Below are 18,332 nucleotides of genomic sequence, written 5' to 3' on the forward strand. Positions count from 1 at the left end.
CATATTTTAAATAGAAACCTCATATTTTAAACAGTAGCTCTCATGTTTTTAAATAGAAACTCATTGCACTCCAAAGGGCATTATAGTCAAAACCCTCATCACACTTGCCACAACTTCCCTACTGCAAGGGACAATTTCAGTCAAAAAAATCAAAAATTAACTCTATCAATCACTGTTAGATGCTTGGGGGTTTAAAAAATCATTGTATTTAAAAGAAATGGGTTTTTATGAATATTCAAATTTAGAGGGAGAATATGTGCATATTGCAAACTTTGGGAGTGTTTTTAGCAATTTCCACTAATTATTATTATTATAAATAAATAAATAAATAGAAATGGCTTTAAAAGGCATTGCCGCTGAGTTTGAGCACACCTAGCCTCTCCTCCTTCTCATCATTCCAAACAACAAAATGGTGAACTTGGTTGAAGCTGAGAAATCAATAGTCCAAGGCTTAGTAAAACTTGCCGAACTCCGGCGAACCACCATCGAAATAGACGCCGACCACCGCACCATTATGAGCATTTGGGCACCCAAAGCTTATCAAAACGTCAACAACAACAAGAAAACCAAGAACAAAAAGAAGAAGAAAAATAAGCCTGCAGTTGTTCTCGTGCATGGCTTCGCAGCCGATGGAATAGTTGTTGGCATAAACCCATTGGCCCAAAACCAATGGAACAAACCAATGGATTATAATCCATTAGCCCAAATCCAACTCCTCTTAATCCATGGATCACCCAAACAATGGCTGGCTTAAACCATTAACCTAAACCATGAATTTAATCCATGGATTAGTGCCCATGTGTTTAAGGAAAATGGTGGTTTTAGTTGGCCTATATATATGTGAGCCTATTCTCATTCTTAGAAACAACCTCGAGTGAAGAATCAAGTGAAGAAGTGAGAGTGAGAAAAAAATTAGAGAGAAGAAAAGTGTGGAAAAAAATATTTTTGAGAGTTAGTCCAATCTCCCAAGTATAAGAGAGTTACGGCTTTTTCCACGTTATTAGTAGAGTTTATAACTCCTACAATTTTTCCCACATAAGTAAATTCTTCTATCTTTCGCCCAGTGGTTTTTACCCCTAATTGTTAAGGGGTTTTCACGTAACATCTTTGTGTTTTTATTTTTTTCAAAGATTCCTTTTATTTATTTTTCATTGTCAGATCGCTTTCATTCGATCCCTACATTTTACAACAATAGTTACGTGGCAATTCCAAGTCGCAGCACTGACGAAAAAGTACGACATTTTCGTGCCGGACTTGTTGTACTTCCGCGGCTCCAAAAGCTCCAGCAGTGAGTGGTCGCCGGAATTCCAGGCTCGGTGTTTGGCTTCGGCTCTGGCTCGGCTCGGCGTGGCGGGCTGCGCCGTAGTTGGGTTCAGTTATGGTGGGATGGTGGCGTTTAAGTTGGCTGAGATGTGGCCGGAGCTGGTTAGCCATCTTGTTGTGTCTGGGGCAACAATTGCCTTCACTGATTCAATTAATGAAGCCATGCTCGGACGGCTTGGCTTCGCTTCGTTGGCTGAGTTCTTGTTGCCTGAGTCCGTTGAAGGGGTTAAAGATCTTTTCACTGTTGCTACTTATAAAAAGCTTTGGCTTCCTCGCTGTCTTTATCGTCATTATCTTCAGGTATATTAATTAATAAATATTATATATGATAAAAATTAAGGGTGGTGATGGGATCCCTGCTGTCACCAAACCAAGATGAAGATTGGAGATTTCTTGATTATTTTACCTTTCGTGAGAGTGAGAAGCAACCTATTTCCATTTAAAAAAATGGGGGACTGGGCGTCCTTGATTAATTTATTTTTATTTACAGTTTGCTCTATATTGATAAATATTTGAAGATTATTTTTTTTAAAATTTTTAATATATTATTTTGTGAAGTTTTATATTGAATATTTTTTTTTGTTTTTCTTTTTGTGTTTGGTATTAAATAATTTTAAAAAAAATTAAAATACATAGGTATATTAGCATGGGGGATCCCGAGGGGATCGTTTGTCCACGGGGACATAGATGAGAGAATGTTTTTACCCGTGTGTGGGTTCAGAGATGGAGAGGCCACTTCCCGTCTCCGTCCTATTACCACTCCTAATAAAAATTATACATTCATATATATATATATATATAGTAATATAATTTGCTATGATTATTATTTCCTTTTCAGATTATGTTTGGAAATAGGAAGGAGAGAGCAGAGTTGTTGGAGGGATTGGTGATGAGGAACAAGGATGCAGCAGTTCCTGCAGTATTGCCAATGGTATGCTATTAAAACCTAATTAATTATTTTACTGAAATTGTGTGTCTGCATTCAAGTGTGCTAGAAAATGTATGATCACTTGTACTCTCTTGGTTTAGATAAAAAAACGAAACAATAAAATAATTTTTTTAATATTAAAAAAATTCATTCAATAAAAAATATTGGAACTTAAAATATATATATATATATATATATATAAACAAACCAAAGAGAAAACCAAACATATATTATTTATTTATTTCAGATTCATCCAATTATCCAGGGATTCATCCAAAAATTTAAGCAAAATTTAAGCTGATAATTAAGATGCCAAACTTAAATATTTAGTCCTTATTTTTTAAATTAACTTACATGGTAGTATCAGTTATTCAAGCACAATTTAGAATAAACCCAGCCAACCACCAGATTAGTGTTTTTAACTGTGCCAACGACTAGGTTAGTACTATCCTTGTAATAAATTTATGATTACCAAACTAAAACTTTTCATTGAATTTCAAGTGTCCAATCATATTATGGTTCATTGTGAGCAGGTTCATAAGACTAGATATCCAATCTAATCATGGTGTCTGCTTGCATAATTTACTGATACAAATAATTGGCAGTGGAATCAGACATTAGATGTCATGCATCATCAAAACAAAAATAAGCTCAATTACTCATTCTTTTGCTAACAGAGGATACTCTTGCTGTGGGGTGAGAATGACAACATATGCAACATAGAAATGGCTAATAACTTGAAAGAGTAAGCAAATTATATTCTCAAAATATCTGAACCTCAAGATTTTAATTTAATTGAAACACTGACCTTTTGATGCAGGCAATTGGGTGATAAGGCAACACTTCAAGTTATCAAGAAAGCAGGCCACCTTGTTCACCTTGAAAGACCTTGCGCCTACAATCGCCATCTCAAGGAATTCCTTGAACAATTTGTCATAGACAATACAATTAATAAGTGATCTAAATGATCGAATTCACTATTGTTGCTTCCTTGCTTGTAATTGAAATTGAATAAAAAAAATTATTACCAAGACTCCTCAGGATCCTGTTCAAACAAATTTTACAATAGTTTTGATAATTACTTATAGCAATAGAGAATGGTCAAATAGCATTTATGAATACAAAAAGAATACATACAATTATAATAACAGGTGAAATGACACAACAAGAAACCATGAAGCTTCATAAGTTATCTGCTTAAATCACACTCCCAATTGATGATATGATCTCATATCAGTCAGCCTGATCATCGTGGTCGTGCGTTTAAGTTGAAAAAGATTGATTTCAAAGACAACTCATCTGAAGGACCATTGGATTTCCTCTAGGGTTCTTCCCTTGGTCTCAGGCACCCATATGATCACAAATACTAGAGTGAAAGCACTCACAACTGTATAAATGGCGAAAGTTCCTGTACAAGATGTTTTGTATTTTCAGATGATATAGAGAATGTATGGCAGGGTGAAGAATGAGAGCATAATAGAGGGGTACCTCCACTGCTCCAGCTCAAAAGCAGGTTTGCAGTCATTGTGATTCCCCATGATGTAAACCAATTGGCTAGAGTTGCCACACTACCAGCAAGGCCCTTAATGTTTGGAGGAAGTATCTGAAAGATAAAACAAGAAATCAGTATGCATGGCTTCAAAGTTCTAGTTCAGTACAGCAGAGTGCAATTTTAATTTTTTAAAAAAAGAAAGAAAGAAAGAAAGAAAGAAAGAAAAACTCAAAATATTTGTTGATGGAGTGAGCATTGCAATAAAAGCAGCATTGAGTATGATAGCAGTTACAAGTTCAAGCAGAAATATAATGCAAAAATAAGCAGTCCTCATCTCAAGGTCTCAAGCAATGCAAGACGTTATTTTCTCCCAACCTTGCATCTAATTAGTGACATATTAAAAAAACCTTGAGATGATGGTACCTGAATTATATCAGATAATTGTTTGGATGCTTTTGCATTTTGGAAATTTTTAACAGAAAAAATAAGGGTTTTCATCAGAATTCTTAAGTAATGGTATGGCTATGTCCTAATTTATCAATGGAGTTGGAGAACTACCTATTTATCTTGAGAAACTATAGAGGCAAGTATATTGATTCAAGTTTGAAAAGCTTTAACTCATGCAACAAGCTTATGTTCAATTTAATGCAAACTTGATGTTCTAAAACTCAGAAGGTGGACCCAACCAGATTGTGGGAAAGAACATATAGGAGGTTACACAGATAAAATTATGACAATATGATCAGTGGCCAACATGACAAAAGATCTATTCACATAATTAGCCTGAAAGCTGGCCTAAAGTTGCTCTATGCCAAATTGTGTCCAGGTTCAACACAAGCCCAACCTTTACTCTTACAAGGTTAGAGCTAAATATCACCAAGCCTAAAGCATCTCTACAAAAATGAGAAACAATAAATTATGCTATTGTTACATGATCTGCCATTCAAAGAGATGGCTAGTCACAACATATAGCTTAGTCCAAAGAATATAAGAACACCACCACTCACCTAACCTAAACTCGTTTTCCCATCTCAAAAGTTAGTCACAATTAGTAATAGCCGCAAGAACCATGGTGATACCGGAGATACTTGAATAGATCCAAATACCACAAGAAAATAACACATATCAGGATCTAATTCATATGCTTAACTTCCATAAAAGCTCCTGTCATAATGTATTTTCATATTATCACTTCTAGAGCTATCACTTGAGAGTTTGAAGTAAATGAGTTGATAAAAATGAATCTCTGTGGAAGAAGCAGATTAGTATGCCAATGAACTAGATGAATAAGCAATTTTTAAATTCAAACATAACAATGACAGGGCGCATCTTTTATTACCTCAGACATTATAAGCCATGGAATCGCTCCTAATCCGAGAGAGAAGGCAATGACAAAAGCCTAGAAGAGCATAAAAGAAAATAATAATGATAATAATAATAATAATAATATTATTATTATTATTATTATTAAAATAAAGCCACAAATGAATGAATTATACATTTAAGCATCTCTAAACCTATGGGTTCATCAAAACCATACCACAAGACCAACAGCTGGAACAATGCTTAGAGTACCATAGAATTTGGAATCTTCAGAAATAATACCCTACATACAACAAAAAGAAGAAAGCCTAAGAAGTGAGGAGCATATATATATAATATAAAGTAAAGCTAAAAATACACACACACTCACACATACACAACATTTTAAAGATCTATCATTATTTCGAAGGACTTTTTTCTATTATCCCCTGAAAAATAAAATAGTGATATTACCTTCTGCAGCCCCTAAATTTTTGATTTAATTGCCAACCTGTAGCACATTTTAATGTATAAATTCAATTTAGTACTCATGGTCAATGCCTTCTATGTGTAGGATATTACAATTTATGCCCAACATCTTTGATTATAACCTCAACAGTATCTTCATGTGCTAATGTATTTTTAATTACTATGCATTTAGACTTTTAGAAAAAAATATATATATATCACAAACACTGATGCTGTATAAAGCAGAAAGATTTGTACAATACTGGAAAAAAAATATGATTTGGAACAAAAGTCAAAAAAGATTCTCAAATAACAAAACTGCTCATTTTTTTTCATATTTACAGACTATTCCCACACTTCCCTTCTTAGTTCAAGAAGCAAAATGAACTTGTTTTGGGTTCACTTACCAAAGTGAATACAGAGGTATAGTTCAAGGGCCAACTATGCATATTTACCTTTTTAAAAATTGAAAAGATATCTTATGTAAAATTTTCATGCATTAAGAGCACAGTTTGTTCAAGCATTCAATGAATTTATGCACTAAAAAAGATATTAGGACAGCATGTAAATCTAAATTAAAAGAGGGGTGCTGGGTACTTTTGAGAAGCATGGATGATAAAGGGTACTATCTCTATTTGTAAAGGTGTAATGAGTAAAAGCAACATGAAACCATTCAGGTAGCCTTCAAGGAAATCTAACATGGGAATTTCTGAGGAAAAGAAATGATATAGAATTTGCATCCTTTAAGACTAACCTTCAGAAAAAATGAGACTGAGACAAGAAGAAGGCTCCCTGTCATTCCAGCCGATGAAATCTGAAATAATGAAACCATATATCATCTGATGTAACAAACTGGACACATACACTATAGGGAGGCAATTATGCTAAAAACCCACTATAAGGAGAAGTCGACGTCCAGCTCGATCAAGCAACCAAGTTGTTACGCCAGTGGCTATGATCTGTACAACAGTGTCATATACATTCAACTTGCAATTGTGGTATCATTACATGTAAAATCATGATATGCAAAAAAGGAGGATTAAGTGGTATGCCAACGCTATTAAGCAAAAGCAATGATACAAGAACAGAAAGACAATGGTCTTGAAAGATTAGGCAGCTGATGCAACATCTTCACTTTAAACAGATGATCCATAAGCGATCCAGAAAGGTAAACAGTTGTCAAGGTCACTCAGCTAATGCTGATGAAACATAGCATGCACAAAGGTTTGTAAGATGGTGACAACCTTGTTTACAATGTAACTATGACAATATTTGTGTTCATCAGTGAAGAGGCTCAGACACATGACTTCATAAAGGGATGGTAAGGTGGCTCCTGTCAATGATAAGTTTTACATAATGTTATGCAACAACAGAACGAGAAGAGGGATAATGTACCTTAAGCAAAGGGGATGTTCTTATCATATCTATGAAACATTTGCCAAGATTTATACATAGGAATTTAAACACTTTCTCATTTTTGGTCACTATAGAGATGGAAACGCAACAAAAGAAGGCTTTCCTGCCAAACAGTTACGCAAGATTATTACCTGAATAACTCCCACACCAACTGTGGCCATGTTACTTGATGATATCCCTGTTTTAAACACACACACACACACAAAAACATATACATTATCATGATGAAATAAGAGTTGAGTCACTCAAAAGAAAGCTTAAACAAAGCTATACACCATGTGCTCATACAGCAACAACATAAACTTGTTCAAAAAATATAAGGTGTCATATAGCAAGGACTAAACACCAGCGTAATAACATGAGAATTCTCCATTAGTTTCAATGATGACTTAATAGCAAGGTAATCCAAAAGTTGAATATGGGATATTAGAGTTTAGTGCAAAATACACAAAAAAACACAAGGCCCCCTTTTTTAAAGTATAATCTTAGGTAAACACCATTGAGGTTTGCAGACTATGAAGCAAGGACACTCCAGGGAGCTTGACGTACCTGTGTCGTATCCATGTCGGACACACCGTGAACACCTCCAGACACTCATATACTTTGTAAATGGTTTTTCTAAATTACTCATGTATATTTCCTAATTACTTCCCAATACACAAGATCACCAAATTAATCTATAAGTAAATATATAACATACATTACATGAAAACTATATAGATTTATATTTATAATAAATATTTTATATAATAAATAATATTTTTTATAACCGTGTTCTGCCGTACCCGTGTCCTTAATTTTTAGAAATTACTATGTCACCGTGTCCGTGTCGTGTCGTATCGTGTCACCGTTTCCGTGTCCATGCTTCTTAGTTTGCAGATCATGTCAGCATGTGGTTCTCAGCAAATTAATCAAGCAGCTTTCAGAGGAAATCAGAGTGATACTGAGTTAAGGCAAGTATAATGAATAATGTTGTCCATTCAAGTCACCTTCGGAATAATAGCTGTTTGTGGTTTTGAGCAGGGTTGGGCACAAAGAAGCTCTTCCAAGTGCATTCAGTCTAGTCCCTCACATCTTCCTTATCTTGATCTTCTATTCTTGAATTCTCCCTTCATTTGAGTTTATTTGCATGCAAATTGCTCAAGTAGAATAATGGAGTATTTTATGTTGATATTTCTCCATTCATGTCAATGCTTAGTCACACACATAAAGGACTAATAAGTCATTTGACACATTTACTATGTTGTAAATGCAATGGAGAAGATGCATTTATCCACTAATTCAAAATCCAATTTTTTTTCTTTTTGGGTCCCTCATAATTACACGAATCCAATCATCACTAAACCTCAGTTAAAACACAAAGCAAGAGCCAAAAAGCAATGAAGCTGTGAATTTAAACAATTATGAACTTACCAGCAGTTTTGAAAATACTGCTTGCATAAAATAAAATGCCATTGATCCCACTTAACTGTTGTAACACAAGTAAACCAATTCCTATCTGCAGAATCAAGCAGAAAGATATTCCAATATAAATAATATTTGGTTGTGATTATAACAAATTTACAGTAAAAAGAATAAAGGGAACATTTCAAATTACCATAAGAGGGAGTTTATATCTTCTCTGTTTAAGGTCTGAGAACCTAATAGTAGTCCTTCTACTGGATGATGCCAGTGATCTCTGCAGAAAGTAGATCCTGATGATTACAGGCTCTCATATTCTAAATGGTTTTCTACATAAAATAGAACTAGTACAACATCTTTCTTTGTGCATATGGAGTATTTCCCCAACAAAGTCATGTAAATCTAGAAATTATGTCGTGTATCAACTATCAAGTCTAATTGACACAGCATATGGTTCAACACCATTATTTGACGTGATTTTGGTTTAGAAACTGTCTAATAATTAAAATTATACGCTTAAGATGTTAAGGATAGTAAGGTAATTCAGATTTTGGACTATAAAGGTGTGCCAAATCTGGCAAATTTGTTTTAAATTTTATTCTAATTGAGTTTATGAATAAGTTAAAAGTCTTGATAAGTTATATCTAGCTTATCAAGGTTAAGAGGGATGAATCCTTTGTAACAGAAAGGATTCAGTTTCATCAAATGTACATTATATTTTGACAGTGTAATTGTCTTTTCTTCTAAGTGTGATTGTTTAGATTCTAACCTAGAACAACCAAGTGCTATTGTCCAAGTTATTTTGCATTACTAATGATCAGCACAAGATGAGAACCATTATTTACCTTAATCTCGTTCACTTCTACTGTAATATCAGTATCAAAACCCCTCAAAACTTGCAAGGAAGTTTCAAAGTCCTCCGTCATACCCATTTTAGCCTAATTTGAACAGGAAAACAAAATATCAGAAGTAAGATGGGTTTGAATTATTGAGTAAATGAAAGACATTTCCATTAGCCTCACCAGCCACCTTGGTGATTCTGGGATAAAGAAGAGGCCAGGTATCAGAATTGTGCACGGCAAAATCCCTACACATTGAGTAGGAATTTAACTCAGTAAGCAACTATGGCATTTGCAAGTTTCCAATCAAAGGGCAATTTGATAAAGGTCAATCCCAAGCTGATTTTTTAAAGTAAAGAAGGTGTCATCAATTACGTTCTCAGATACTCAACACACCAAGCATTATTACCTAGAACAGCAAGCACTCTCCATTGCACAAACAAGCCCAAGAGATAAGAAAGCAATATTCCAATTGTCACAGAAAGCTACAAAATGATACAACCAGTCAAAACATTACCCATGCAACTCTTCCACATGATGCTCAAGAAGAAGAATATTTTATCAGAGTATCAGAGAAGCCGCAAAAAAACCAACCTGATTCACAGAACCAAGTGCTCCCCTCATATTTTGAGGAGCAATCTCTGCTATGTACACAGGGACCTGCAAACAATTTAAAAACATCATTCCACAAGCATGTTAATAAAAATTGCACATTAATTAGATTCTAAGCAACATAAGCACCGTATAAGAGATCACGCCCACACCGAATCCTTCCAGCAACCGTCCCATATACAAAAACGAAGAGTCCTACTCAATGAAAAAACTCCAAAACCATCATCTTAGTCAACAACAATCCAAGACCATTAATCCAAGAAGAAAGCAACATCATCAAAAACAAAAAATTTAACTCAAATTCACTCACTTTTGCAAAGGATATCGCAAGCCAGCCAATAATGTTTGGAATAGAGGCGATCATCAAAGACTACGACAGAGAAAGGCAACACCAATCACTACCAAACCAAAACAAATCACAACAAAGGGGAAAGATGAGCAGATCATACATACCCCTTTCCGCCCAATGTACTCCGCTATCTGCCCGCTGGCGATCGCTCCCACCATGGCCCCAACATTCGACAACGACCCAAAAAGCGAGAACTGCAACACCACACCATATCCGACAAATCAACCAACAAGACAACACCCAGAAACAAGCAGAGAAAGCGGAAAAAACCTCAGAGAGCGTGAGATCGAGATCACGGATGATATCATCCTGTGTGGGGGACGAGTAGCCACCGGTGAATCCAAATTGAATAGGGCCAAGGGCGACGATGAGAGTGCAGAGCACGACGGAGACGGAAGAGTCTCTGATGACGGAGGCGGAGGAGCCGAGCTTATCCATCAAGCTTGACTGGCGAGAGCCCATACCGCCCATCCGGTACCAACTCCCGGTATGAAGAAAGGGTTTGCGGAGGTCGGAGGAGGTCCGGCCAACCTCCTCGCCGCCGCTGCTCTCGTGGAAGCTCATCGGTGAGCGGTCTTGTGGATGAGATCTCGAGAGAAGGGTTGGTTCGGGCAAAGAAAAAACGAAGAGGGCGGTTAAATGGACAAGGATCGATTTTCTCGTTCGATTTCGAAGAACCAGACAATTCAGCCACTTTTCTTCATTCGGGTATTAAATTTGTTGCTTTTTGGGGGGTGTGAGTGCACAAGTACCAATTTAGATTTTTTTTCTTTTAAAAATTAAATAAATTAAGGAACTGTGAAATAAGTCATTAATAATCACCTGTACTTATAATTAATAACTATTTGTACTTATAATTTAGAGGTTTCAAGTTTGAATCTCTCGTGTTACAATTCATTTTTTTTAAAAAATATTTTTTTTCTACTTTTTTTTTTCTCCTGAAACCACTTTACTATAATCGGTGCATCAATATACCTGTTTATCTTTTATTTTATCAATTATTTATTTTTAAAAAAAAAAATTAATTAATTAATTAATATATATATATTAAAGTAACTATTAAACTTAATATCTTAATATATTGATACCAAATCCTTATGTAAAGTGTTTTTTTCGGAGATTTAAAAATTAAATCCTAAAACTTATGAAAATTAAGAGTATAGATGGTTATTGGGCTTGCATTCCATACTTGTGTACTTCATTAATATGTATTAAAAGAAAATTTTGTTGTTTATTTTTTTAAAAAAAATTGTTGATTTTTTAGTATTAAATTAAGATAATATTTATTTTATCTACCTAAATATAATGAAGGTGTTGGTTTTGGTCCCCATGTCTATTGAGCTATGAGTTGGATGCTGTGCTGGCTGTTTGAGATGATACACCAGTGACTTATTTTTATAATTTCATATCATTTTTAATATTTGTAATAAATAATTGTTGCAAAATATGATGCGATTGTAGCCTCATATTTTAAACAGTTATTTATGCTGTGTTTACATTTAGGGCTCATTAATGGAGATGGAGAGTTAAGTGTTTACATTAATGGATATAAATTGTTTAGATAAATTGTTGTAATTTAATGAAAAATTGAAGGGTTAACACTTAACTCTGACCTCTCAAATCCTCTGGACCTATTTTTTTTTTTTTTTTATCTTTTCCTCAATTTTAGATGTCAAAAAGAGGAAAGATATTAATTTGTTCAATTTTTAATTAATTACATGACATAATTTTATAAAGATTTTTTTCTACTTTATTCAATATAATTTTATTGTAATCAAGGTTCACATAACACCAATTATTTTATCTAAAAATTATTTTCAACTATCAATTCGATCCTTCTTGTTAATTCCACATACCTTTTGTTTTTTATTTTCTCAACATTGTTTGGGGAGGCCATTGTTAATTTTATAAAAAAAAAATTATTTTGATTGAATTTTTATTTTAATATAAAAACTTTTAATAAATCTTTGAGTGAGTTGAAACTAAGCCAAAGAGTTTTTGTCTAGTAACATCAGTGAGACTGTGAAAGATAAATGATATGGGAGTTCATTACCATGTTCAAAATATGTTAAATGCAGTGGTGCTAAAAATTTATGATTGTGAGTGCAAGCCGTATTACCTCCTGTGAGCAAGTCTTTGACTATACGTTGCATTTGGGGAAAAAAACTTGAAACTAATATCCTTCATAATTTATAACATTAGTTGTTTTTTAGCTAAGTCTTGAAATCAACATTCAATATCAACACAAAATTACTTAATGCAAGTTGAAAATTTTTATTCCCATCATGCAAAGAGCCCAATATACGCCACAAATATTAATAAACAGATGCTGATTAAGATGTGATTCCCACATATAAAGAAACAAAGATTTTCACGTGTGGGATTTAAAAAATAATAATAATATATAAAAGTTAATTAAGAAACAAGAAACAAACGACATTCCATCTGCGCTGTGTAATGAAATAACAAGATAAGTAAACAAACAAAGACAGCTGTATAGTTTAGGGATTCAATGATTTAAGAACAACAACCTTTATCTCCTACTGGTCTTCATAATCCAACGTGCCCTACAGTGTGATGATGCCATTCAAGAGGTTACTATATCAAAGGGTGTTCACTTATATATATATATATATATATATATATATATATATATATATATATGTTATAAACAAATATTTTTAATAGATGTCTACTGTAGCAGACGGCATTACTATAGCAACTTCTAGATATTATCGTAGTAGCTCGCAAAGACTCAGTAACAACCGCCCTATGTAGATCTGTAGCAGCGTACGATCATTCATTATTCCACCAACTGCAGGTATTTTTGGACCGTCGGATCGAATCGATCCCGGCCGTCCCATTCAACTCTTAGTAACCCTATAAATACCCCTCATTTTGTATACTTTGGAAGATATGAGAAGAGAAAGAAAAGAGAGAAATAAAAGAAGAAAGAAGAAGAAGAACTTAATTCTTCAGGGTTTTTTGGGTTTTTGGTAAATACTCTGGCTCTCTATTCTTATTACTATCTTTACATTTATAACATATATATTCTTAACACGTTATCAGCACGAATTTGCTCATATGATTTTAATTTTCTTTGACTCATCTAATATATATGTTATATATGTGGAATCCATTTCTAACACTCGAATCGCGGGGAAAGATCGACTAGTGTAATATAATACTAGCAAAACCATACATTTTATTCAATCAACAATACATAAGATTTTTCTTAGAAGCATACATAAAAAAACATACGATGACTAAAGCCACTCGAGGCTAATATTACCGAGTACTTTTTTAAAATAAACAACAAAAAAACAATAATATTATTATTACAATGAAGTTTTTCCACCAAATCTAAATTATCAAGCATCATCTTTTTCCTAAGTCTTCGGGCGACCCTCCTATCCCGTGCGATCGTTGACAAAAATCGGGTAAAAAAATCTGCCGGGCCCTTTTTCTCTTCTCCGTCGCCCTACTCCGCCGGCCCCTTCGAGTTTCTCCGTCGGCGACTCAGCCGGCCTTTTTCCGTCGGCCCCCTACTTTCTTCTCTCCCCTATATTTACTTCTTCTTTCCTTTTAACTTATAATCACTTTCAAACAAATTTTAATTCCCAATGCTGCAATAATTGCAGCGTATAAACAGTACCGTATACATGAATAGTGTCATATACATGAATAGTATCGTACATAAACAGTACCGTATATATGAACAATATAAATGCTTTATATTTTATTCTGTACTCTCTATTCTAATTACATGTTGTATTATTATTTTGAAGAGAAAATGGCAAATATTGCAAAAAGACAATTTGAGGCCCTTCAAATCTCGGGGAGCAATTATATATCCTGGAGCCTCGATATCAAGCTCCATCTGAAAGCAAGAAACCTGAGTAAAACGATTGAGGCTAATAACAATGAGCCTAGTGATAATAAGGTGAAGGCCTTAATATTTATAAGGCATCATATTGATGATGGCCTGAAGAATGAATACTTGACCATTGAGGATCCACGGGGAATTGTGGTTATCCACGAAAAAGAGATTTGAACATCTCGAGAATGGTCTACTTGCCTCAAAGCACGCAATGATTGGTCAAGCCTCGGGGTTTCAAGATTTTTAAAAGCGTGCAAGAATATAATTCCGAGCTATTTAAAATTGTTTTCGATGACTTTCGTCTCGTGGAGAAAGCATTGATGGAAGGAATGATGCTCGAGAAAAACATTTACAACATTTCACGCATCGAAAATGTTATATTACAACAACAATATAGAGAAAAAGAATTTTTACATAATTCTCTGAATTAATTTCTTGTCTCCTCGTGGCGGAGCAAAAACAATGAATTGTTGATCGCGAGAATCATCAATCTCGACCATCCGGATCGGACACTCGCCGTAAATTAATTTTTGGGCAAAAGAAGATGGGCGTGGTCGCGGTGCTAGTTTTAAAAACCGCGGTGGACGAGGAAATTATGGTGGTCGAGGACTACACGGTCGTGGTGGGGGCCGAAATAATATCGGACCACGCGATAACAGAATTGATGTACATCAACAGAAGCAACAAAGCCACAAGATGGGGTTAGAGACAAAGAAAGATACATGCTACGTTGTGGCCTGGAAGGTCATTGGTCCAGAATTTGTAGGACCCCAAAACATTTTGTCCACCTTTACCAAGAATCACTTAAAAACAAGAAAGGTAAAGATATTGAGACAAATTTTGCTGACAACCCCATAGTTGATCCAATTGAGGATAATTCCATAAATAATTTAAATGTAGCGAAAAATACATATTTAGATATGTCGATTTCCTTATAGACTAGTTTGTAATATGTCTTTATGTTTTTATTAAATTATGTTTTTTTCTTTTGTTTTTGTTAGAATATGGTGATGATGAATGCATTATTGATTCATGGACAACGCATACTATTTTGACAAGAAAGATATATTTTATATCCTTATCAATGAGAAAGGCATGTATAGCCACAATAGCGAGGGTCATCGGACCGGTTGAAGGTTCGGAGAAGCGGCGTTGATGTTGCCAAATGGAACATCCTTGCGGATGAAAAAAATGCTCTCTATTCCCCTAAGTCTAGGAGAAACCTTTTTAAGCTTTTAAAGATATACGTCTCAATGGATATCATTTAGAGGCGGTTGATAAGGAAGGAAAAGAATATCTTTATATTACACAAGTTATTTCATGCCAAAAAGCGTGTACTTGAAAGCTTTCCTCGTATATCCTCGGGATTATATTTTACACGTATTAAAGTGATGGAATCACATACGGTGATTAACCCTGGGAAGGTTAATGACCCGGAGATATTTAAAAATATGACATGAAAGACTTGGACATCCAGGGTGCTATTATGTTCTGTCGGGATTATTACTAGTTCTCATGGACACCCATCTGAAGGATTATAAAATCCTAACACATAATGAATATGCATGTTCGGCGATGTTCGATGGGAAAGCTAATAACCGGACCTTCTATAACAAAAAGTGATCGGTGAATCTCCTAAAATTTTTTTAGAAAAGAATACAAGGAGACATTTGTGGACCAATACAACCATCATGTGGACCATTTAGGTATTTTTATGGTTTTTAATCGATGCATTGACTAGATGGTCCCATGTTTTCACTTCGTCTACAAGGAATGTAGCATTTGCAAGGTTATTGGCACAAATTATCGGGGCTTAAAGCACAATTTCAGATTATCCCATAAAGATAATTCGTCTTGATAATCTTGGTGAATTTTCATCAAAAATCATTTTATGATTATTGTATGGCGATTGGAATACATGTTGAGCATCCAGTAGCTCATGTACATACCCAAAATGGGTTAGCGGAGTCATTAATTAAAAGACTCCAGATTATTGCCCAGTCAATGTTATTAAGGACTGAAACGGCTACAAGTGCGTGGGGTCATGCTATTTTTGCATCTGCAGACTTTTAATCTGGATCCGACCCACTGCATGTAATTTATATTCACCACACCAACTTGTTATGGGTAAAGAGCCCCGATATTTCATATATAAGAATATTTGGTTGTGCAGATATGTGCAATACCACCACCAAATCGTACAAAAATGGGTCCATAGCGAGACTTGGTATATATGTTGGTTATGATTCCCCTTGATTATACGATATTTAGAACCATTAACGGGGGATGTATTCTATCGCAAGATTTGCAGATTGTCATTTTTGATGAAGTCGTCTTCCCCGCATTAGGGGAGAAATGATTACTCAAAATGAGCCAAAAGAAATTGAATGGAATGCATCACGATTACATACATATGATCCTCGTACCAATGAATGTGAACTTGAAGTTCAAAGGATCATTAAATTGCAAAATATTGCAAATGAAATACCTGATGCATTCACTGATACTAAAATGGTAACTAAATCATATATACCAGCTGCGAATGCTCCTGCAAGAATTGAGATTCCTAAGAATCCATTGAAAGAAAATCAAGTAGAAAATAAACCACGACAAAAACGTGGAAGACCAATTGGTGCCAAAGATTCAGCTCCTAGAAAAAGGAAGCAGAAAAATAAAGAAAAGGATCTCCCATGTAAAGAGGGAGAGGAAATTTTAAAACCCTCATAACAAGTTAATGAAGAATCAATGGGGGATGATATTTCTGAAAATGTTGAAAATTCAATTTGCTATGTAGATGATGGTCAAAGAATGAATCGGCATGAGACCGAAATAAATGATATATTCATCTACAATGTGGCTACAGATATAGAAATAAATACTGATAATGATCCAGAGCCACGATCCATTGAAGAATGTCGACAAAGAAATAATTGGCCAAAATGGAAAGAAGCTATCCAGTCGAGCTAAATTCCCTATCAAAAGCGTGAGGTGTTTGGGCGATAGCGCCTAACACGGAAAGGGATAAAACCGATCGGTTATAAATGGGTGTTTGTGAGAAAAAGAAATGAAAAATAATCAAATTATGAGATACAAAGCAAGGCCGGTTGCTCGAGGTTTTTCTCAAATGCATGGTATTGATTATGAAGAGACATACTCTCCGTAATGGATGGAATTACTTTTCGATTTTTTTAATTGCCATGGCGACAAGTAATAAATTAGATATCTGGGATTGATGGATGTTGTCACAGACATATCTGTTTGGATTACTTGAAAAATGACATATATATGAAAATCCACGAAGGATATAGAAAAAAACAAACATTACAAATAATCATCATTTATACTCTATTAAATTACGAGAGATCTCTTTATGGGTTAAAAACAATGCGGGACGGATGTGGTATAACTAGTCTCGAGTGAATATCTTATAAAAGAAGGATACCAAAAATAATAATATATGTCCATGTGTGTTTATTAAAAAGTTATACTAACGGTTTTTGTTGTGATAGCGAGTATATGTGGATGATTTAAATCTTGTAGGCACTCCTTCCGAAAATTGCAGACTCGCAGCATCATATCCGAAAAAAAGAATTTGAAATGAAAGATTTGGGAAAGACCAAATTGCATCTAGGTATACAAATCGAGCACTTATACTCGGGAATATTTGTGCATCAATCAACCCTATACTGGAAAAAGGTCTTTGAAGAGATTCGATATGGAGAAGGCTTATCCATCGAGACGCCATGATGGTCGTCCGAACTCTTGATGTTCGAGAAAGATCCATTTCGCCCACCGGAAGAAGGAGAGATCATTCTTGGTCCAGAAACTCCATATTTAAGTGCAATCGGTGCATTAATGTATCTTGCAAATAATACCGGACCGGATATAGCTTTTTGCGAGTAAATCTTCTAGCGAGATACTGGGTTCTACACCGACGCGAAGACATCTGGAAAGGAGTAAAAGATGTGCTACGTTATTTACGAGGAACTACGGATCCGGGTTTATTCTATCGACAAGAATCTTCATCCAACCTCACGGGTTTTCTTGCGATCTTTGGGTATCCGATCGATCCTTACAAAGGGCGATCTCGAGGCTGGATACATGTTTTTCTTCTGATGAGTACAACTATCTCATGGCGTTCCACAAAACAAACTCTTACAGCTACTTCATCAAATCATGCTGAAATTCTAGCTCTTCATGAAGCAAGTTGTGAATGCCCGATGGTTACGATCTATGATTGGGCGTATCACGATCGTCCTGCAAATTACCATCGAGTAACAACAAATGCTACGATAATTTATGAAGACAACAATGCTTGTATT

General features: G+C 34.9%; 2 protein-coding genes across 2 annotated transcripts; one reads left to right on the forward strand and one right to left on the reverse strand.

The window, feature by feature from the left end:
* Positions 1 to 384: 384 nt before the first annotated feature.
* Positions 385 to 3,245, forward strand: LOC120251394 (putative 2-succinyl-6-hydroxy-2,4-cyclohexadiene-1-carboxylate synthase). The gene is made up of 5 exons (XM_039259923.1): positions 385 to 638; positions 1,196 to 1,623; positions 2,162 to 2,254; positions 2,929 to 2,996; positions 3,072 to 3,245. The coding sequence occupies exons 1-5, from the start codon at positions 410 to 412 to the stop codon at positions 3,208 to 3,210; spliced, it is 957 nt and encodes a 318-aa protein (XP_039115857.1). The 5' UTR covers positions 385 to 409; the 3' UTR covers positions 3,211 to 3,245.
* Positions 3,246 to 3,258: 13 nt separating this feature from the next.
* Positions 3,259 to 10,832, reverse strand: LOC120251553 (sugar transporter ERD6-like 4). The gene is made up of 17 exons (XM_039260109.1): positions 10,401 to 10,832; positions 10,235 to 10,324; positions 10,092 to 10,151; positions 9,911 to 9,976; positions 9,764 to 9,829; positions 9,579 to 9,654; positions 9,353 to 9,417; positions 9,176 to 9,268; positions 8,527 to 8,607; positions 8,343 to 8,427; positions 7,061 to 7,107; positions 6,410 to 6,472; positions 6,268 to 6,327; positions 5,284 to 5,349; positions 5,083 to 5,142; positions 3,740 to 3,854; positions 3,259 to 3,659 (listed from the first exon to the last, which is right to left on the reverse strand). Exons 1-17 carry the CDS (start codon positions 10,692 to 10,694, stop codon positions 3,547 to 3,549), a joined length of 1,500 nt encoding a protein of 499 aa, XP_039116043.1. The 5' UTR covers positions 10,695 to 10,832; the 3' UTR covers positions 3,259 to 3,546.
* Between the last annotated feature and the right edge of the window lie 7,500 nt (positions 10,833 to 18,332).

Source organism: Dioscorea cayenensis, chromosome 20, assembly GCF_009730915.1.
Source record: "Dioscorea cayenensis subsp. rotundata cultivar TDr96_F1 chromosome 20, TDr96_F1_v2_PseudoChromosome.rev07_lg8_w22 25.fasta, whole genome shotgun sequence".
Classification (NCBI taxonomy): Eukaryota; Viridiplantae; Streptophyta; class Magnoliopsida; order Dioscoreales; family Dioscoreaceae; genus Dioscorea; species Dioscorea cayenensis.